The 20766-nt window shown below is 37.6% G+C and overlaps 5 protein-coding genes across 8 annotated transcripts; 2 read left to right on the forward strand and 3 right to left on the reverse strand.

Moving 5' to 3' along the window:
* Positions 1–612: 612 nt before the first annotated feature.
* On the reverse strand, positions 613–3717 carry LOC17879998 (nucleosome assembly protein 1;1). 2 transcript variants are annotated; one of them, XM_006283900.2, is made up of 12 exons: positions 3524–3717; positions 3383–3426; positions 3058–3153; positions 2858–2950; positions 2612–2672; positions 2457–2518; positions 2183–2367; positions 1873–2050; positions 1752–1795; positions 1406–1616; positions 1289–1306; positions 613–901 (listed from the first exon to the last, which is right to left on the reverse strand). In XM_006283900.2, the coding sequence occupies exons 1-12, from the start codon at positions 3567–3569 to the stop codon at positions 830–832; spliced, it is 1110 nt and encodes a 369-aa protein (XP_006283962.1). In that variant the 5' UTR covers positions 3570–3717; the 3' UTR covers positions 613–829. The 2 variants fall into 2 exon arrangements, with proteins under 2 accessions (XP_006283962.1, XP_023634200.1); XM_023778432.1 differs by lacking the exon at positions 1289–1306.
* Positions 3718–3928: 211 nt separating this feature from the next.
* Positions 3929–7130, forward strand: LOC17878000 (casein kinase 1-like protein 1). The gene is made up of 14 exons (XM_006285980.2): positions 3929–4405; positions 4513–4553; positions 4750–4819; positions 4910–5058; positions 5161–5256; positions 5348–5418; positions 5499–5560; positions 5680–5743; positions 5826–5910; positions 5991–6117; positions 6208–6290; positions 6368–6431; positions 6532–6647; positions 6751–7130. The coding sequence occupies exons 1-14, from the start codon at positions 4330–4332 to the stop codon at positions 7006–7008; spliced, it is 1362 nt and encodes a 453-aa protein (XP_006286042.1). The 5' UTR covers positions 3929–4329; the 3' UTR covers positions 7009–7130.
* Positions 7131–8123: 993 nt separating this feature from the next.
* Positions 8124–11111, reverse strand: LOC111829349 (disease resistance protein RPS2). The gene is given in 1 exon segment (XM_023778248.1): positions 8124–11111. A coding segment is annotated over 1 exon segment (2721 nt). The 5' UTR covers positions 10981–11111; the 3' UTR covers positions 8124–8259.
* Positions 11112–15059: 3948 nt separating this feature from the next.
* Positions 15060–17500, forward strand: LOC17878873 (protein phosphatase 2C 56). Its single transcript, XM_006283704.2, has 4 exons — positions 15060–16170; positions 16270–16560; positions 16693–16798; positions 16892–17500. Exons 1-4 carry the CDS (start codon positions 15625–15627, stop codon positions 17248–17250), a joined length of 1302 nt encoding a protein of 433 aa, XP_006283766.1. The 5' UTR covers positions 15060–15624; the 3' UTR covers positions 17251–17500.
* Positions 17501–17552: 52 nt separating this feature from the next.
* On the reverse strand, positions 17553–19812 carry LOC17877379 (mitogen-activated protein kinase kinase 1). 3 transcript variants are annotated; one of them, XM_023778198.1, is made up of 8 exons: positions 19702–19812; positions 19235–19312; positions 18994–19131; positions 18657–18881; positions 18384–18566; positions 18068–18291; positions 17929–17974; positions 17553–17828 (listed from the first exon to the last, which is right to left on the reverse strand). In XM_023778198.1, the coding sequence occupies exons 1-8, from the start codon at positions 19780–19782 to the stop codon at positions 17739–17741; spliced, it is 1065 nt and encodes a 354-aa protein (XP_023633966.1). In that variant the 5' UTR covers positions 19783–19812; the 3' UTR covers positions 17553–17738. The 3 variants fall into 3 exon arrangements, with proteins under 3 accessions (XP_023633966.1, XP_023633964.1, XP_023633965.1); XM_023778196.1 differs by having other exon boundaries at positions 19235–19319; positions 19542–19812; XM_023778197.1 differs by lacking the exon at positions 19702–19812 and adding an exon at positions 19542–19628 and having other exon boundaries at positions 19235–19373.
* Between the last annotated feature and the right edge of the window lie 954 nt (positions 19813–20766).

Genomic DNA, 20766 nt, shown 5'->3' on the forward strand with positions numbered 1-20766 from the left:
ATAATAATATAAAAGCAAATCGCATCGAATCGACAAAGTCAGAAAACTTATTCTTATTAGCATTCTACATTAATGGTACGATTAGTGTTTGATTAGGTGGAGGGATTAGTCAAACTTATTCATCATACTGACTTTGACAGATTTAGACTTTTCAGTTTTCACTCAATTTAATTGGTCAATAGTCCAATCATTCATTATTCTAGACTTGCTCAACCAAATGGTTAACATCGAAAATCAAAGCTAGTAAAACAAACGAATAATTTTCGTTCCCACTACTCCCCCAACCATATTGTTAGTCAATGTTTAGTCAGCTACATAAAAATAATTACCGTTTTGGTCTTATTTAGACGTAAATAGACAATAGATTATACGTCTAAATAGCAATCTCACATTAGCGAACAAAGATTAGTCAGCTACATAAAAACCAAAACAATCGTCAACGAAACGTTATCCTTTCATAAACTACTCCTATTAATTCGGACTCCGCACATCATACAGATAGCACTTAACTGTATGCTTCTGCAATTTCAACTCCATAATATATTAAAACATTATCAAGCATTTTGTCTCTTCCCAACAAATAAAGATCAAAATAATGAACTAGTCAAGGAAGAGACTAAAGAAGGGGATGATGATTCATTCTTCATAAATAAAAGGTATACTATTAAAAGTGATTCAAAGAAAATAAACACCAATAGAATATTGATCAAAACTCCTATGACATCAACAAGGAGATGAATTACAATTTAAACACCAAAACTTTTTCTCAATCCTCCAATTTTGTCACGCGTTCTTTTTTTCTTGTTTTTGGTTGGTAAGAGTGTAGAGATCACTGTTGCTTGCATTCGGGTGGCCTCTCACCTTGTTGACCCTCACCAACTATCTGAGATCTCCCTCCCTTCTGCAGTCCACGTGAAATGGGAAAGTCAGATGATTATTATATTGTATACAAACATAGACACAGCTACGATATGGATGAAATGAATAAAGTGAATCAAGAGCTTGTCTAGTCTCTGCTATGCCATCATCTCAGTCATGCATAACTACCTAATTAAAGATCCATGTTTTTTAGGGTTGCTTGGTTACTTTCAGCAACTATCCATATGATTCATGGGCCTCTAGAGTCCTATATCTATTCTAGGGTTTCATAACCATGCTCAGCCTGAAACTTCTTGTCTTTCTTGATATTCTACAACGTTCAAGGTTTCCTTGGGTGTTTGATTATTCCGCAGGAATTCCAGGGTTTCAGTCAAATAAACTTTTAGAAGTGAAAAATGGCGTTACATACCTTGTTTCCGATTGATGGCTGCATAAAACATTTAGGCGATTTCAAACGATTAGTAAAATCTAACCTGGCAGGACAAATTTAAAAACAAAGGAAAAAAGTAGGTGGGGCTCTTTATACCTTCTTTTTGGTCTTGCTTTCTTCCTCATCATCATCATCATCGTCGTCCTCATCTTCATCCTCATCCTCCTCTTCATCATCCTCATCCTCTTCTTCATCCTCATCAATGTCATCTTCTTCGTCATCATCTAATTCAAACTCATCTGCTTCCATAGCCTCACCAGTAAACCATGAGACAGCATGAGGGATAATTTTGTCCCGGATTGTAGATCTGCATAAAGCAAGAACTACTTGTTATCAGAATATTAACAAAGGGATCACACAATTTGCAGCTGATAAAGTAGATCCATGACTCAAAAGCAAACCCATAACCCAACAGAATAAGTATGTTCAGAAAAGGACAAACCCGATGTCGTAATCTTGTTCCATCAGATTTTGAAGGTCCTCAGCCTGCATCAAAGATGGTAGGCATTACTAAATACGTTAACTAAAAAGATGACAGATCTTTCTAGCAATCGTTATCTTACTCTCTCCTCGTCGATATCTTCATCTTCATCTGGGACTTGTGGAGGACTAAAGAAGTTGAAGAAGCTTGCGCAATCTTCAGTTTTGGTGATTGGTTTGGCATTCTTAGAACCTTTCTTAGGCTTCTTCTTAAGAATCTTCTGAGTTAGGCACTTTCCAGGATACCAATCAATTTCTGTCCTGAAATGAAGGTAAAAAATCACTTAGCAATATAGGTGAAGAAATCTGTCTACAGCACAATGCAGTCAGTCAGTCAGATAAGCAGAATGTACTTAAAATATACAATTATTGCAGGAGGGCATAAGCAGTTACCCCATAGCCTTTTCAAGTAGCGGCTCATCTTCATCAATCATATGATAAGCCTTTGTCAAAACAGTGTTTTTAAAATACGGATTGGAGTCAAAGAGAAACTCAAGTTTGAATCCTTTAGGTTCTTCAATCTTGCACCATTTAATATCTTTAAGATATTTGAGAGCCCCTTCATCACGCTCTGTGACCTAAAATGAAGGACATTAAGCTCTACTCATTTTCCATGGTTATGATTGGAGTGTTTATAATATGAACACCAAAACTGCATATAGGCTACCTCCTCAGAAGTAACATCATTATTTTTCAGGGCTGTCAACCAGAAATTTGGAATTCCTTTCTCTGTATGGAATACATTGAAACATGTTAAACAAAATTTGTCTTTCCAAAATGATAAAAAAACAAACAAAGAAGACAATTTATTCATGAAGTTACCTTCTGCAGTTTTTTCTTCTCCTTGGTCAACATCAGTAGTTCCATTCACAATCTCATAACGCTGTTTATTACAAGATGCCAAGTAGAATTCATGATTTTTAGATATACAGATATAACTAACGCTGCTGCAGATAAGAACACGAAAGTATAAACAGATTCCGATTTAATTTCAGTTTGTGAGTTAACAGACAAATTACCACGAGTTCACCAAAAAAAAAAAATCGAAACTTTCGCACAAAAGATTACCTTGATATACAAAGGCTGATACAACGTTTGATATTTTGCTTCAAGAATAGCTCTCTCCTCACGGAACTTTGCCTCTAGTTCGTCATGTTGGCTCTGCGTAGAATTAAGTCATCAGCAATCAAGATGCATAACACCTTACCAAAAAAAACTCCATCGAAGGTCACAAAAGCTAGGGAAAATGTGAAAGAAATTTCGCAAACCTGTATATCCCTCAAGGAATCGACACGCTTTCTCACAATAGGAGTCAGATTCTCGAGCACATCAGAACGCTGACCAGCCAGATTCTGCAGCTTGTTCTGTGAATTAACATATAAAAACAACTCTCAAAAAACAACCTTATTACAGAGCTCATGAACTATCATTAAATTAAAAAGTATTAGACACCAGACTAATGCACGCCTTATTATAGTGTCTAAATAGACACTCTGAGTAAAGTTAACTCAAAATCCTAAATCCTACATATCATTCACTAGCAAGCCTAAAGGACGGGTTTTTACTCTTTAGTAGAAGAACAAAAAAACTAACCTTAAGAGCGTTCACAAGGCCAGCTCTATCCTCTTCTTGAAGAGCTGAGGAAAAAAAAAAAAATCAAATGAAGAGTCAGAACCACCACGAAATTAGGGTTTAAGCAAAAGAAGCGCAGAAAGAGCAAGGGGGGAAATTAACCAGCAGTAAGATTGGCGACGCTGAAGTTGTCCTTGTCGTTGCTCATTTTTCTGAAGATTTTTGGAGACGAAAGGTTTTGATTTTTGAAAGAGAGAGAGAGAGAGATTTGAAGGAGAAACCAAGAGTTTTTTTGGGAGGCGACTCGACTCACTCTTCTTAACCCTTAAATCCTCTTTCTCTCTATCTTTTACTCTCCTCCCTCTCGCACCAAAATCATAAAACCTAGTAACTGCCATTTTTAATTTGGTTAGCGGTTTGGTACCGTTTAGTAACCGGAGCATAGAAACCAAACCGAACGAAACCAGAATGAATCATGTAGACTGTAGAGGTGAATAACTTTTTTTTTACATTACCCGCAAGTGCAAGAAATTAGGAAGGAGGAGAAAATAAAGAAAAGGGAAATAAAAAGACTCAAACTTTGAGAAAAACAAAACATCCTCATCGTTTTGTGTCCATCGAATCGAAAGCTCTTCTTTTTTATCTTCGTATTCAATTCATTCTTGAGAGAGAGAGAGAGAGACAAAGGAGCATTGGAGAAACACAACATTCCTTTCAAAAAAGAGTATTTTCACCAGATCGAGAGGAGGACGATGATGATGATTACTGGGTTTTGATTTCTATTCCAGGCCGAGAAAAAAAATCCGTGGACATCTCCTTTTTTTTTTTTGAATCAGTAATCTCATTGCTTGTGATCCTCTGGGTTGTTTCTGGATTGCTGATGTGTCTGATTCTTGTTCTGATGGCTCCTCTGCTTCGATCTTTTTGAATCTGTGTCTGGGTTGAGATTGTAATTAGGGTTTTTATTGATGGAATCTCGTGTGGGAAACAAGTTTCGGCTCGGCCGGAAGATTGGTAGTGGTTCGTTTGGGGAGATCTATCTCGGTTCGTTACTCTCTCAATTTTCTCTTTTTTTTTTTTTGTAATTCTCAAATTCATCACATTGGTGGTGCTCTTCTCTCTAACATTGTTGCTAACCTGTGATTTTTCAGGTACTAATATTCATACGAATGAAGAAGTGGCTATCAAGCTTGTGAGTTCTTGTTTCTGAGTTTTTTCAGTTCATCCCATTTTTATAATTTGAACCATTTCTTCTGTTCCGATGATCGGTAAAAAAACTCTCGAGTTTAAGGATTGTTAGTAACATTGTCATCACCTGTTTTGCTTGATCATGTTTGGTATGCTGAAAGCTTAAATGGATTCCCTTTTTGTTTTGTCTTTTTTTCCAGGAAAATGTGAAGACAAAACATCCACAGCTGCTCTATGAATCGAAGTTATACAGGATTCTACAAGGGGGAAGTAATGATTCTTATACGACATATTTCGGATAATGGGTTTGTGATTCTTTTCTGTTCCTTATGACCTTTCTTCTGCTTTCAACTTTGGTAGCTGGTGTTCCGAATGTCAAATGGTTTGGTGTTGAAGGGGACTACAATGTTTTGGTGATGGACTTACTAGGACCCAGTCTTGAAGATTTGTTCAATTTCTGTAGCAGGAAACTTTCCTTGAAGTCGGTCCTCATGCTTGCAGATCAAATGGTAAAACCTCTTTCTCTTCTTCATGTGACGCCTTTCTTTCAACTTTTCGTTTATCTTTCAGAGTAAATATTGACTTTTTTGTTCCTTTTATTTTGTGTTAAGATCAACCGTGTTGAGTTTTTCCATTCAAAATCTTTCCTTCACCGAGATCTCAAGCCAGACAATTTCCTCATGGGCCTTGGAAGGCGCGCTAACCAGGTTTATCATCTTATGTCATAACTTTATCTTTCTGGTGTTGTTTTACTTTTGGAGACATCATCGGATTCACTACGTTTATTCCTTTTCTAAGGTATACATCATCGACTTTGGTCTTGCTAAGAAGTACAGGGACAGTACAACACATCAGCACATTCCATACAGGTGAGTTCATATCCTTGTTACAGCTTATGAATGTTTTTCCTTTGAATGCTCTTACATTTTCTTATGACTCTCATCTGCAGAGAAAATAAGAACCTGACAGGAACTGCGAGATATGCTAGTATGAACACTCACTTGGGAATTGGTAAGCTCGGCAAGACCTGTTTCTTATTTATGTGTTCCAGTTGCTCTCTATGTGTGTCTGTGTATCAAGGTTTGAGACTCATCTGCTGTTATTTGTTTTCTGGCATTGCGAACCTGAAGAACAAAGTCGAAGGGATGATCTTGAGTCTCTTGGTTACATCCTTATGTACTTCCTCAAAGGAAGGTGAGTTTATGCTACATGCCTAGCTTCAAGTTTTTCCCCTAACTCCTTCATTGTCATGACGTGTGGAATATCTCGGTTTTAGTCTTCCGTGGCAAGGACTGAAAGCTGGAACCAAAAAACAAAAGTACGAGAGGATTAGCGAAAAGAAAGTTTCTACATCCATTGAGGTAAGTCCTTTTCACAAATATGCTTCTTTTTTACTCACATTTGTGTTTCCCTCGATATAATTCTTATAATCGCCTTGTAGGCATTATGCCGTGGTTACCCGTCCGAATTCGCATCCTATTTCCACTACTGTCGGTCGCTTCGTTTTGATGATAAACCAGATTACGCTTATCTTAAGAGGATATTTCGAGATCTCTTTATCCGTGAAGGTTTGAGATTTTCTTTCCTTTGAATGAGTCAGTTCACAATTTTTTTTTGCACAATTCATCTCCTAACAGGAATTCATTTCTTTGTTGCAGGGTTTCAATTTGATTACGTGTTTGACTGGACCATCTTGAAGTATCAACAATCACAACTAACTGCGCCCCCATCTCGTGCCATTGTAAGTATGATTTAAAGCTCTTGGTTAATCTATCACTTGTGGTTGGGCATTCTCTGATCGAGTCTCTTCTGCTGCAGAATCCGGCGGTTGGAACTAGCGCTGCGTTGCCTCCGGGCATTTCCAACATGGATAGATACACAGGTAAATTTCCCAGATGAGCACTTTATCACTCAAAAGTAATTCTCATTCCTCTGCTTAGAAGTTAGTATCCATATTATTTGTTGTTGATTGTGTATCCAAGGCGAGGAAGAAGGTAGACCACATATGGAATCATCTCGACGGAGAGGTTCAGGTGCTCTTGAGAACTCGGCAAATCTTTCGAACCAACCGACATCCTCAAGTGCTAGAGACTCCATGGTATGAATTGCTCTGCATTTGTTATCTCTAATATGAGTTGGAAAAAGATGTGACTTTGTGGCGGAAAGTATTAAACTTTGTTCTTGTCCAATTGGATGTGCAGATCCCGAGCTCCTCGCTGTTTGCACAGTCAGCAGGATCATCGAGGAGAGTAACAGCGGTAAGTAGCAGCCGGGACAATTTTCCGGGCAGCGAGGAGTTTCAGAGAAGCCGTACAGGTGACGTCAGCCGGGGAGCGATCCCGAGGAGCTCTCAAGTGGAGGCTGGGAAGAGGTCTTCTTCCTCCACAAGAAGACACTACGAATCAGCCATTAAAGGCATCGATAATCTTCAAGTCGCCGACGAACACCACCCCCACTAATACATTAATTGTACTACTTGGTCAATGACCTTTTTTTTTTCTTCTTTCTTTTTCCTCTATTACACTACAAAAATTTGAATACAGTATGATTGATCCACATGGAATTGGTCTTACACTCTTCACTACGAATACGATATCAAATTGGCTATATGAAACAGATATGAATATTGGGGCTCAAACGCAATAATAAAATAAATGAAGATGCACAAATGCAAAATTTTCAAGGCAGGTTTTGCAATTTCATCCGATCCGGTTCAGCCCAATTCTTCAGAGTTGAGAGTCTTCTCTTTCCTCCTCGAGTAGCTTACTCACTGGAGCCCTAACCTGAAGTGACGATTCCCGGAGTTGGAGCTTGTCTTTGGAGTTTCTATTCGACGACAATCAGTAAGTTTTACGCTTCCGTCTTCATCGTCATAGCCGTGAGATTTATTTGATCATCGATTTATGGCATTTTTTTTTTATGAATTCTCTTGTCTTTGTTTCATGTGGGAATGGGAATAACGAATTCTCGGCAACCCCAATTATACAACACTGAAAGCTGCATATTCATACTACAATGTGGCCACCCGGACCACTTTTGCTAAGCTGATGAATGATGCTTTAATAGTCGCCAAACAAAAGGATTTTGATGTAATCAATATGTTGGATGTCATGCAGAATGAGAGTTTCCTAAAAGAATTGAAGTTTGGTCCAGGTGATGGGAAGCTTCACTATTATCTCTATAATTATCGTTTAAGAAACGCTTTAAAGCCATCAGAACTTGGGGTGGTACTCTTATGAGCTCACATATTGACTTCATGTTCTATTGAAATCAGCTAGCTGAAGTTTTGAATTTTTTTCATATTTAGTGTCAACAGTTGTTTGTCTTTCTTTTTTGCTCTTAACCCTTTCCCCACTTATCATGGGATACTAATGCTTATTTAATTTATTGATAATGCGAATTTGAACTTTCTGCAAAATTTATTATTACAGCTCTCAGGTTTGTAGTCATTATTATGACATTTCATTTCATCTGATTCCCATCTTTTTTGCTCAGCATCTGTTAAGAATCGCTATATGTGAATGTGACTGTTTGTTCACTTCTTTATTTTAAAGTGACATGTTACAGGAAACAGTGGAAGGGACAGGCAGCTGACATGTTGGTAGAGTCTACTCAAGCTCTTGACATTTCTCTCGCAAAATAGTTAATGTTTACATTTTCATGTACATAACTATAGATGTTGATATGTACAGAGTGCTCCTAGCTCTCTATTAATTTGGGACGAAGCATGGAATGCAGCAAAGCTCTTTGTATGGTTGATCGTTTTCTAGTGCATCCCACCATTTCTCATCACAGTAAATTGTTGGCAAGTTCGTTTGGACCCTCTCGTGAAATGGCAGTTTCTTCACTCTCAGGCAATCTGTGATGATTAAAGTTTCTAGTTTCTGGAAAGAAAATCGAGGTGGAAGGATGCTGCTTAGTTCTGGGAGATTCCTAATTGTCAATGTCTTCAGGCATGGGAACAATACTGGATCTTCCACTGATGGATTCTCGTGATCAATTATCAGTTCCTCTAGTTCTCTGCAGTTGAACAGGTCAATCTCCTCTATCTTTGGGAGTTTCGCAACCCATGATATGTTCTTCAGTTTGTGGCAGTGTGAAATGTTAATACAACGGATATTCCGCAGACACTCTTGACTTACAGAATTTTCCCACACTCTGCTTAATTTGGGGAGGCTGTTTAACGTCAAAACCTCTAGACTTGGAAGCCAATCATTTTCATCATCTGTGGGTGTGACCAGGTACTCAAATTCATGGCAACTTTTTATGCTAAGTCTTCTCAAGTTCCTACCATGGTTAGCAAGTGATGGGAGATTGAAGTAGAGGAGACCATTGCATTCTTCAACGTGCAGATGTTGTACGCAATTGTGCAAGGTGCCAACTTCGTAGAGAGTCTTTAGGGACTCTAGTGAGAGAATAGTGATACCGAGTGTCGTTAGATTTTCCATGTATTTCAAGTCCATAAACCCGAGTTCTTCTACTTCATCTTCTCCAAAGCTCTGCAATTCCTAACTCGCATAACTGTAGTACAAGTTCAGAACCTCGAGCTTGCTCAGCCAACATATGGCATCTCTTGGGATCGTCTAGAGAAACTGAGTTCTTTGTAGGTCCAGATGCTGCAGCTTTCTAAGATTCCCAATCTCCTGGGGCAATACACTTATCTTTGTTCCTGACATAGACAGATGATACAACTCCACTAAATACTTAATAGACAATGGAATCTCAGTGATACTTGTGAAAGATAAGTCCAAGACCCTGAGTAAAGGCATATGCATGAAAAACCCTGTTGGAATCTTTTTCAAATAGCTGTTCCGTTGGAGCATCAGTGTTGTCAGATTCGGGCATACAGGTTTTTCAGGCAAGGTCTGGATTCTGTTATCTAACAATGAAATCACCAACGCTTGTCGCCAGTTTTCTGCTTTAGAGGCATCAGTAAGTCCCATGCTAGGCTCTACTAGGATCAGCTCCTTATAAGTCCCTTGTTCAGATGCCATCCACAGTGCAAAACTTCTGACCACATTATGCATCTTCACCTGTGTTTTATCGTCCCCGGTTTCCAGCAAACACGCCGCTTTCAAATCCCCAATCAGAAAATATCCCTTGAAAATGGTGTTAATGCCCCGGGAGCTGGTGAGAAACCCTTCTCCGACCCAATACTCAACAAGCTGTTCGATCTCTATATAATGTTCTTCTGGGAACAAAGCGCAGTACAAGAAACAAGACCGGAGCAGATCACTCTCGAGATTTTCGTAGCTGGCTTTTAAAAGGGCAAATACATAGTTCATACCTTTCATCTCTACTGGAAATCTAGTCAGAATTTCACTAGCGTGGATCCACTCTTCTTCGGTCTCTCTGTGAGCCATGGCTCCTCCTAAAGTAATCAATGCCAGTGGCAATCCTCCACATTTACTCACTACAATCTCAGCGAGCCGGCGAATCGTTGGTGACCCCAAGAGATCTTTTCTCCCAACTTTATCACAGAAGAGCTCCCACGCGTATTGCTTCTCCAGAAAGTCCACTCTCAACTTGCAATCTGCACCCATAACGCTGCATAATGCCATAGACCGTGTTGTGAACATCAGCTTGCATTTGTTATCCCTGCTAGGTCGAGGAACTCCAGTTTTCTGCAAGTCTATCTCTTCCCAGGCATCATCAAGCAACAACAAGAACCTTTTCTCTTTTAAAGCTCTGAATATCTTCAAAGCTCTTTGTTCCCCGGTCTCGTTCTCGCCCCAGGATAAACCCAATTGGGCTCCAACAGCTTGCTGAATTGTACACTCGCCGAATTCCCTAGACATTGTAACCCATATCAGAATATCATACTGATGGCCTTTTGTGATCAGCTCGTTGTTAATGCTCTGCATTAACGTTGTCTTCCCAACGCCACCAGGTCCATAAACCCCGATGATTCCTCTTTCTTCTTCTTCACTGCGAAATTCCAAAACCTGTTCCATCATTGTGCTAATCCCCACTACGCACTTGACGGGTATCTCCCTACAAGTCACTTGAATTGACCCGCCATCTGTTTCTATATCTTTGGAGCGTTGTCTCAACTCACCGATGGACTTCAATGTCGCAGAAACCTTCTTGCTCAGTTTGTAGTCGGCACAACCGCAACAACCGAGGCATCTCCTTCGCATTCTCGTCCTCTGTTCCCGACGCCTAAACCTCACTAAAATGTAGGCTGTTTTAGTCTCTGTTGCTTGCACCGCACCAAGCCACTCTCTGGCACGATTTGAGCAGCTTCTCCCCTCAAGATCGTCTTGTTGGATCCGTGAATTCAGGTCATCACGTATGGCCTTCAAGTCACCGATGGCTGTTTCGAGTTCAGTGATGGCTTGTCTAAGATCAGTCTGATTTCTTGGCGCCATATTCATAGATTCACACAACACCTGAGCTAAACCCACAAGTAGAGATGAGATGAAATCCATTTCGATGCGCTCTTTCTTTACTTGTCTGAGCAAAGTAACGAACCAATAGTTAACTAGCCCTGGGCAAAATATTCGTTAGATTCGCTTCGCTTCGATGTTCGTTTCGATTCGATTCGAAAAATTCAAATATCTATAAGATATTGAACCGAAACAAATATGAAAATGTAGTATTCGTAAAAACCGAAGCAAATAACAAATATTGATTTTCTTAGTCCCGAATATCCGCTTCGCTTCGTATATTTATATATATGTATTAATATAAATCATTTTATAATATATATATAATATGTGTATTTATAGATTTGGGTATATATCTTATAGGCTTATTATTCAAATTATTATATTTTGGTCCATTGGTTTTTTTTGCTAAATGTTGTTCTTAAGCAAATAAAACTTTATTAGAAAAATCAATATTAAAAATAAAATGTGAGAATTCTATGGACGGTGGTTACATTTTCTTCTTATTTTGAAAACATGTCAAACAAGAACCTCTAATATCTCATATTTTGCACTTTATATTTGTGTACTATATGTTTTTAGTTTTTAAAAAAAAAAATAGATGGGTCGAAGCGAAGCGAAGCAAGTAATTCGCAAATATTACGAAAAATATTCGAATATTCGAAGTTACGAATACTCGAAAATTTACGAAGCGAAGCAAATAGCAAAATCAACTATTCGGTCGAAGCGAAGCAAATCACAAATATAACAAATTTTCCGAATATTCGCTTCGTGCCCAGGGCTATAGTTAACAAAATTGCTTCTCATGGTCGATCTAATCATTGATATGAATTGGTTGTTGACTCACAAAGTCAAGTCAACGGTAATAAAGCTATATGATGTGACTTGGTCTAAGAAAAACGACGAGTAGATTTGAACTTAGCTTAATATTTTCCTCGAAATGTTTGTTTATTTCCCTACTGGACGCGTCAAGGCCCGATAACAGATTCAGATTGGCCCTCTTACAAAATAACAATTCCAAATTTCCAATAGATATAATCGTAAGACATATTAGTAAAAAAGTCTTATGATGATGGTGTAACGAGAATAACAAAAACTGAAGAGTTGAAAATAAACTAGAAGTTTCTTAAAAAGAAATTGTTTTTGAATTGAAACAAGAGTATGTTGTATGTATTGTATACTCATCTTGAAAGACTCATCAAGTATGTATGTTTCACCAAAAATGGGAAGCATCGAGGACTTGAATGGATGTAATTGGTCATATACCAGTTAAGTATAATTTGTTAATGGGGGTAGTAATAGTACTGTTTCCGTTTACGAAAGAGTTGAACAACCTTACTATTTTGCCATAAGGCCCATAACCACTTTGCCCGCAAACGCAATCAATCAACACATGCAAGTAATTCTGTAAAAATAGGAGATGATTTGGTTCATTGAATATTGAGAGGTGTCTTGAGGTATATTTTTTTTTGTCTGTTGCAGGGCATCGTCCTCTGATCAGAAAGCCCACTTTCACACATTTTGGAATAAAACATATCATTATTAACCACCAGAACAACACAATAGTCCAAAGAGCACAGCACAAGTGGCATCAAGGAACTTTGAATATATACTTCTTGTATCTCTGTCTGTTGACGACTCTAGAGATAGAAAGAAAAGAAAGAAAGAAAGAGAGAGAGAGAGTTTCAAGACAAGATATTTACGGAATTTAATGAGGACGAAAAAGAAAAACAATAAAGAAAAGAGGTTGATGATGATGTCTTTGTCAGTGCAATGAACCTTTTATAAAATAAAATAATAAAATAATCTTCTTCATCTCTCAGGGGAGGCCACAACCCCAACTAACACATCTTAAACCGTACACGTCAACCTCTCTCGTTCCCAAAACCGGACTTTTTCTCTGGGTGTACGTGTCTCTCATCCACCGGTCCCTAAACGTAGGACCTGTCTCTTATATTATTATTATTCATCTTCTTTCTTTTCATGTTGTCGTTTGCATTATTATTATTATTATGTCCTATATGACTCCTCCTCCTCCTCCTTCTCCTATCCAATATCCATCCATACATCAATTATATTTACAATACAAATCTTTTTTTCTTTTTCTTATATATATATAGCGACATACAACACGCATATTATGGTCAAATAAAAATATAGTATATATTTGTCGAATTAATGGACTTCCATTACCTTAATCTCTTTCCTTGGTTTTTCCATAATATAATTTAATGAATCAATCGAAAATAAATGAAGATGTTACTGCATGATGGTTTTGGTTTTGGTTTCCTATACTAATAAACAGACTAACGAATGGTTTTGGTTTTTAAAAGTTTGACCAAATATGGTTTTTCAATATTAATTAAATTTTTATATTATTAGACGATTCATCTTAAATTATCATTATTTGGATATTTCATCCGGTGATTTTCTATTGTTTGAGAATATAAAAACACTTATTTCTTTCTCATCTTTTTTTTTTTGTATGGATTAAGAATTGTTCTTATACAGAAAATTTATCATTAAATTTTTGTAATTTGGTTTCTTTGTTTTATTGGTGTCTTTTGATGTTTTTATTATTTTAGTCCAATGATTAGAAGTTACGAATAATGATTTGATATTTAAGTATGCAGATTAAAGTATATTATGACAAAATAAATGAATTGCACAATACAAGATTGAACTCCGACTACGACACGTCATTTATTGAAAGTCACCATATGTGAAAATATAAAAATATTCATTAAAAACTGATGACCTAACTAAAGTTTTTTTTTTTTTTTTTTTGTCTGTCTGACTGAGTCGGTTCTCTCTCTTATCTCTCTAGCATCTTTTAGAGAGAAAGATATCGATTCTTTTGCAGCCACCGACCGTCCTCTGTTTTGGCGGTTTTTATGTCTAGCATACTCTAGCTTCTTCGGCGGAGATGGCTAGCTTTGTGTCTGGCATCTTCCGGCTTCGTTAGCGGTGATGGCTAGCTATGTGTCTGGCATCTTTCGGCTTTGTCAGCGGAGATGGCTGGCTATAAATTCGGCATCGTCGGCTTTCATTAGCGGTGGTGACCGGTTTAGTTCTAGCGGATCTTTCCGCTAGTCCCTGTTGCGATGGTCAATGATGTGCACAAGCCCAAGTGATGCTTCTTCGACTCTCGAAATCAGTTTTGACTCCCAAGTTCTCATATGTCTTCAACTACGTCAGATGTAGCTTCTCCTCCCTAGGCCTTGAACCGATTGATCCTAATTTCTCATCGTTGAGATGGGTGATGATGCGGTTAGGCAGCTCCTTCAGCTTCCTCCAACTAGAAAGTCACGATCAGATCCGGATCAAGATCTGAAAAGGTCTTCTTCTTCTTAATCGGACCTCCGTCGAGTGAATCTCGAGTTTACCGATGTCAGCATATATTTGATGGTTCCAAAGCTTCATCATCGAAGCCCATCAAGCTGGAGTTTGAAAGTAGATGGTTTAATTTCTCAAGTCTTTTAATCACCAAGCGAGGACGAGTAGTTCCGAATTTTCCCGATGGTTGTGGTGTTACTATCATCATCAACGAAGTTCAGTTCTCAGAGAAGAAGTAATTGTGTTGTGAGATGCTTTCCAATGGATCAAAGTAATTTGGGGTTCATTTTTTAAGTTTCGTTTGTTGAGCTTGTTTCGATTGTGGTTTGGTGCCTTATATTGGCTTCTTACTTTTATCATTTTCGTTTGTACTTTGGCTCCGGGGAATTGTCTTCCGCCGGCTAAAACTCTGGGGACTTAAATGTATTCTCCGGTTATGTATTTCCGTTTCCTTCGTTTGAAGGTTTTAATAAACAATAGTGACAAAAAAAAAAAAAAACTAAAGTTTTTTAGAAAAGCAAATCATATTTTGTTTGACATACAAAAAGCAAATAATTTATTTTATTTAGAAAAAAATAAAGATAAATGAAAAACATATATATATATATATCTTTTGGGATCGAAGCATGTGTCTTTTAAGAAAATATTATTTTATGAATTTTTAAAATTTCAAGAACGAAACATCTCCCCTTATTACAAAAACTAAATAAACCAACAAAAGAAAACAATTTTTGTAAGGTAATAAATAAAGTTTAAATCTACATAAATAGCAGATTCGAAGAAGCCATTGTAGCATTTGCCTACCTCCCCTCTCCCCATTATTTCCTCTTTCCTTCTCTTTTTTTATCTGGTGAACAAGAAGAAGAAGAAAGAACTCTTCTTTTGTCAACTTTTTTAGGTGGTATGTATGTGTAATAGATGAATCTAGATTTGGTTTTTCTAGTTGGAAATTTATTGAAGAGAGAGTGATTTTGCAGAAACAATCTTTTAAGAGAGGTTGTAACGAATTACCCACAATCCAGGAAACCCCCTCATTGACATATACACACAAATTCAATTTCATTTCCATCTTTGTTTTCTCCTTTTCTCCGTGTAGTGATTTTCCCGGGAAAATAAAAAAAATCTCCTTTTTTTCCAGAAGAGTCATGTGTTTCTTGTCTTCCTTCTAGCTCGCTTCTCTTTAATTAAATCTCTTTAGAAATCTGTCGAATTTTCATTTTTGTTCCATTCGAGCTATATCTTCTTATAGATCAAACTACCTTCCCAAAAAAAAAAAAAAAGATCAAACCTTTACCTAATAATTTCTGAGAAATCCAACAAAGTCTCGAGTTTTTTTTGTTTTTTCCATTAATGGAGGAAGTATCTCCATCGATCGCTGGTCCTTTCAGACCTTTCTCAGAAACCCAGATGGATTTCACAGGGATCAGGTTGGGTAAAGGTTACTGCAATAACCAATACTCAGCTCAAGATTCCGAGAACGGTGGAGATCTAAGGGTTTCGTTACCGGAGAGCTCGTACTCTGTTTCTGGGTCTCATGGTTCTGAATCTAGGAAAGTTTTGATTTCTCGGATCAATTCGCCTAATCTAAACATGAAGGAATCAGCAGCTGCTGATATCGTGGTCGATATCTCCGCCGGAGATGAGATCAACGGCTCAGATGCTCAGAGCGAGAAGAGGATGATAAGCAGAACAGAGAGTAGGAGCCTGTTCGAATTCAAGAGTATTCCTCTGTTTGGTGTGACTTCGATTTGTGGGAGAAGACCTGAGATGGAAGATGCTGTCTCGACGATTCCAAGGTTCCTTCAATCGTGTTCCGATTCCTTGTTAGATGGTCGTTTCAATCCTCAATCGACCGCTCATTTCTTCGGTGTTTACGACGGCCATGGCGGTGCTCAGGTAAATAGATATTCATCGATTAGCTTCGGAAAACATTGGATCTTGACGGTGAAGTTAAAGAATCTGATTTTGTTATTGGTGTTGTTGTTGATGTTATAGGTAGCGAACTATTGTAGAGAGAGGATGCATTTGGCTTTGGCGGAGGAGATCGCTAAGGAGAAACCTATGCTCTGCGACGGTGACACCTGGCAGGAGAAGTGGAAGAGAGCTCTTTTCAATTCTTTCCTCAGAGTTGACTCGGAGATCGAGTCAGTTGCGCCGGAGACGGTTGGGTCAACGTCGGTGGTCTCCGTCGTTTTCCCAACTCATATCTTCGTTGCTAACTGCGGTGACTCCAGAGCCGTTCTTTGCCGTGGCAAAACTGCACTTCCATTATCCGTTGACCACAAAGTAAGCTTACTTATACAGAGACTCAAGATCTATAGCTAGATCGGTTGTGATAGGTTTTTAGTTTTCAAGATGTTGAATTTGAGAAATTTATGAATCCATTTCTGATGTGTGTTTGTATTATTATGTGTGTAGCCGGATAGAGAAGATGAAGCGGCAAGGATCGAAGCCGCGGGAGGGAAAGTGATCCAATGGAATGGAGCTCGTGTTTTCGGTGTTCTCGCCATGTCGAGATCAATTGGTAAGCTTTCTTTCTGTTTACACTTAAGCTTGGCATCAATGATTCTTGAAATAGAAACTTTTTCTTACAAACTTATATGTAACATTCCAACAGGCGATAGATACTTGAAACCGTCCATCATTCCTGATCCGGAAGTGACGGCTGTGAAGAGAGTTAAAGAAGATGACTGTTTGATTCTGGCGAGTGACGGGGTTTGGGATGTAATGACGGATGAGGAAGCGTGTGAGATGGCGAGGAAGCGGATTCTCTTGTGGCACAAGAAGAATGCGGTGGCTGGGGATGCGTCCTTACTCGCGGATGAGCGGAGAAAGGAAGGGAAAGATCCCGCGGCGATGTCTGCGGCTGAGTATTTGTCAAAGCTGGCGATACAGAGAGGAAGCAAAGACAACATAAGTGTGGTGGTGGTTGATTTGAAGCCTCAGAGGAAATTCAAGAGCAAACCCTTGAACTGAGGCAGAGGGTCCTTTTCTTAATTTTAAATGAATATGGGTCTCTCAATGAAGAATATTTACTATTAATTTGTGCTTATTGTTAAATTTTTATTTTTTTTTTAACTAACAAGGTTTATAAATCATAATGAGATAATGAAGCTTAATGTGTTAAGCTCTTTGTCTTGACGTTCAAAAAAGCCCCTTGTATTTTTCCTCCCGGGCTAATTGTAATATGGTTACATTACATACATTAAGATGTAGTATTATTGTTTATGCAGCTAATTTTGCATATTTTACATACTGTAAATTGAAAGATATATTACTGTTCAAAACACAAATTATAGATATGTATGTAATAGTGATCTGAAAAGTAGTACACAAGTAAATCGAATTTTGTAGATTAGTCTTTTATAAAGGGTCATAACATGTCGAATATTTGTGTTTCATAAGATCTATTCTAGTGGATATAAACTGGAACTTGGTGGTCAAAAGATTGCTCAAACTCAGTTCTAGTTAGCAAGTGGGGGAATCAAAGATCCTGCGTCGGTAAAGTAAGCGGAGAGATTTGTATCTTCAAACATATTCACGAACTTGTGTGCCTATTCACCAGAAATTGCAACAAAAAGGGTCGTTAAAAGTGGTCCGAGACATTAGACATTATTAGAAGAAAGACACAAGAGTCTTTATAAGATTACGCACCAGGAGCTCCTCTGCTGATTTCCTGTCTCTTGGATCTTTTTGCACACTACACAAGTTTAAAGCATAATTTCAAATGCCCTACTCGTCATTACAGAAAATAAGAATGACATGATGAAACGGTTCGAAGAAATTGTCTTACCATTGCGAGATGAAGGAGCAAAACTCTTGAGAAAACAGATGGGGAGGTGCAGTAGGGGGTGCAGTTTCAACAATGGCGTCCACCAGCTCATACACGCTTCTCCATCCCTTCTTATGTTCTAGAGGAGTATACGGGAATTTACCTGTTGCACATTCGAGTAAAACAAGTCCTAGGCTCCAAATATCGCTCTTGCTACTGTACGACTTTCCGCTGATTCTCTCTGGCTGCAAACCATGATAATACCGTAGTTCATATAAGTCTGGAAACTGAATCTGTGCGTATATGGAGTGTTAAGAGGTGAATGGAGGAGACTTACAGACATATAGGGGTATGTGCCCACGAAAGAATTAGCTTGACTGCTCGTACTTGTCAAGATCTTGCTGACACCAAAGTCTGTGATCTTGACTTCACCTCTATGATTGATTAGCAAGTTTGAAGGCTTTAAATCCCGGTGAATGATTCGCCTGTCATGGTGAATATAGCATAGACCTCGTAGCACCTGCTTATGATAGAGAAGTAAGAGCTTAGTTATGTGTTTTCTTAATAAAGAGAAACCGGTAGAGATGTTTTAAGATTTTGCGTAGAGTACTCGCTTGCAGATGGCAGCGAGCATGTTCTCAGGAACTTTTTCGACTTTCTTTAACAAGTCTTCAAGGGATCCACCATCCATGAACTCCAGTATGATTGAAACGAGACCGTTATGGTAGAAAGACTGGTAACATGAGACTAGATATGGACATTGAGAGCTCAAGTTTATCCTCAGCTCCTGAGAAATGGCTTTACAGGTTGATTCTTCTGTGTTCACTGGAATGACCTGAAACATATATATTATGAATCTTTTGTTCAGCCTGAGAGAAGAAGAAAACACTCCTAAAGAAGAAGCAACATAGATTTAATGCAAACACCAAAACATAATCGAACCGAACCTTAAGAGCGAAAAACTGTTGAGTGAGTTTGTGTTTCACCAACTGGACATTACCACTGTTTCCTTTGCCAATGACTTTGATCACTTCCAGATCTGCCATACTCAGTTGGTTGTTGTCCAATGGCTCAATAGGAGGTGGCTGCGAACCCAAGAAAACATCCAATTCACTCATAGATATATAAAATGTAAGAGAGGAGAGTGAGAGAATCTCAGATTCAAGAAGCATATCCTTTGGTTCTTACAGCTCCAGGTTCAGACTGAGACACGATCTGGATTCCATCTTTATTAACTCTAAGGTCTCCATCCTTGAATGTTCCACTCTGTGTTCTATCCAAATTTCCGAACTTTAGAATAACAACAATGACCATAGTCTAGTGAAACCTATAAACAGAGAACAGTGAACTCTTCTGATTCACCAATTTGATGTAAAAGTTAAAATCCTAACCAGAAATCCTAAAATTCAAAGGGCAGGATCTGAAGAATAAAAACAGAGTAATGCCCTGAAATTAACATAAAAAAGGATCCAGAGAGAGAGAGAGAGAGAGTTACAAGAATTTGGAGATGGACTGCTCAGGAGGAGGGAGAGAGATGGGGTTAGGGCTCAAGCTGCCTCTGTTCATGTTGTCTGGTTGGAGGGAGATGAAACACTAGTAGCAGATAAACACACAGACACACAAGGTTAGAGATAAAGATGAGAGGAATGACGAACAGTGGACGTCGTGTAGCTGATGAGAATGAAGAAGAAGAAGACGAAGACTTTATGGTAGTTGACTTCTCCTTGACTCATCATCGCTACTCTCTCCTCTTTGAATCTTCTTCCATATTTTGTATTTATTGTCAACAAAGTTTCTTCCTTTATTTTGGAATCAAAATCATTATTGCATTCTCTAACCTCCCCACTTATTTATGTGTTCACATTAAGAAGAAGTTCATAATTATTAAAAGTACGGTTTTAATTATATTTTATAATCTTGTGATAAATTTTCTCCGACGAATGGTCTTCTTTTTTTATTTTTGAATGTGAAGTAAGTGTGGTTTTTTTTTCCTTTTTTTGATTAATTAAAGCATCTTGATTTGAATAAGTAGTAGTAGTAATTAAATGGGCATACTCGATACCAAAATCAAATGAAAAATGTCATAATCAGTAGATAAACACCACATGGATGGAAGAAATCCACTAAAATGATATATATGTGAAGTGTTGGTATGTGTAAGTGGTGTCCAGTGGGACTAGACTTTAACATTTATATTTTAACCTCTTTATTTGGTCAAACTTTTTTTTTAATCTATTTCGTTATTTTATTAAAATAGTTAACATTTAAAAATAGTTATATAGACAGATTCAATACAGTAAAACCTCTATAAATTAATACTCGATAAATTAATAATCTCTATAAATTAATAAATTTCTCCGGTCCCAAGTTGGGACCAATGTAATTTTAGACATATTTCGATAAATTAATAAGATAATAATTTTTTTGAAAATCCTTTGTAAATATATGGTCCCAGTAATATTATAAATTAATAATTAGGTAAATTTTTCAAAATATATGTATATATAGACACATTAGTTTTTGTTAGAGTTTATTTCTAATATTTTACTATATCAAAAATTGTTAGCATTCTCTTTCAATACATAATAATTATTATTTTCTTTGTAATTGATTATATAAAATACTAATTATCATGATTAAATCTCATTTTTAAATATTTTTCTGAAAAAACTTTCAAATTAGGAAAATATCTCTATAAATTAATAATTATTAATTTATCG

The sequence above is a fragment of the Capsella rubella genome, unplaced genomic scaffold, assembly GCF_000375325.1.
Source record: "Capsella rubella cultivar Monte Gargano unplaced genomic scaffold, Caprub1_0 scaffold_7, whole genome shotgun sequence".
NCBI lineage: Eukaryota > Viridiplantae > Streptophyta > Magnoliopsida > Brassicales > Brassicaceae > Capsella > Capsella rubella.

What these genes read in the sequence shown, in the direction of transcription:
- LOC17879998 (XM_006283900.2), bottom strand. Translation starts at nt 3,569, where the DNA reads ATGAGCAACGACAAGGACAACTTCAGCGTCGCCAATCTTACTGCTG. An exon ending in ATCAGCCTTTGTATATCAAG is followed by an intron (nt 2,673 to 2,857) that starts GTAATCTTTTGT and finishes TGTAATAAACAG; the next exon opens with CGTTATGAGATTGTGAATGG. An exon ending in ATGATGTTACTTCTGAGGAG is followed by an intron (nt 2,368 to 2,456) that starts GTAGCCTATATG and finishes CCTTCATTTTAG; the next exon opens with GTCACAGAGCGTGATGAAGG.
- LOC17878873 (XM_006283704.2), top strand. Translation starts at nt 15,625, where the DNA reads ATGGAGGAAGTATCTCCATCGATCGCTGGTCCTTTCAGACCTTTCTCA. An exon ending in CATTATCCGTTGACCACAAA is followed by an intron (nt 16,561 to 16,692) that starts GTAAGCTTACTT and finishes TTATGTGTGTAG; the next exon opens with CCGGATAGAGAAGATGAAGC. An exon ending in CGCCATGTCGAGATCAATTG is followed by an intron (nt 16,799 to 16,891) that starts GTAAGCTTTCTT and finishes ACATTCCAACAG; the next exon opens with GCGATAGATACTTGAAACCG.
- LOC17877379 (XM_023778198.1), bottom strand. Translation starts at nt 19,782, where the DNA reads ATGATGAGTCAAGGAGAAGTCAACTACCATAAAGTCTTCGTCTTCTTC. An exon ending in CTCAGTCTGAACCTGGAGCT is followed by an intron (nt 19,132 to 19,234) that starts GTAAGAACCAAA and finishes TTGGGTTCGCAG; the next exon opens with CCACCTCCTATTGAGCCATT. An exon ending in AACAGTTTTTCGCTCTTAAG is followed by an intron (nt 18,882 to 18,993) that starts GTTCGGTTCGAT and finishes TATATGTTTCAG; the next exon opens with GTCATTCCAGTGAACACAGA.
- LOC17878000 (XM_006285980.2), top strand. Translation starts at nt 4,330, where the DNA reads ATGGAATCTCGTGTGGGAAACAAGTTTCGGCTCGGCCGGAAGATTGGT. An exon ending in AAGTTTCTACATCCATTGAG is followed by an intron (nt 5,911 to 5,990) that starts GTAAGTCCTTTT and finishes ATCGCCTTGTAG; the next exon opens with GCATTATGCCGTGGTTACCC. An exon ending in CAACATGGATAGATACACAG is followed by an intron (nt 6,432 to 6,531) that starts GTAAATTTCCCA and finishes TGTGTATCCAAG; the next exon opens with GCGAGGAAGAAGGTAGACCA.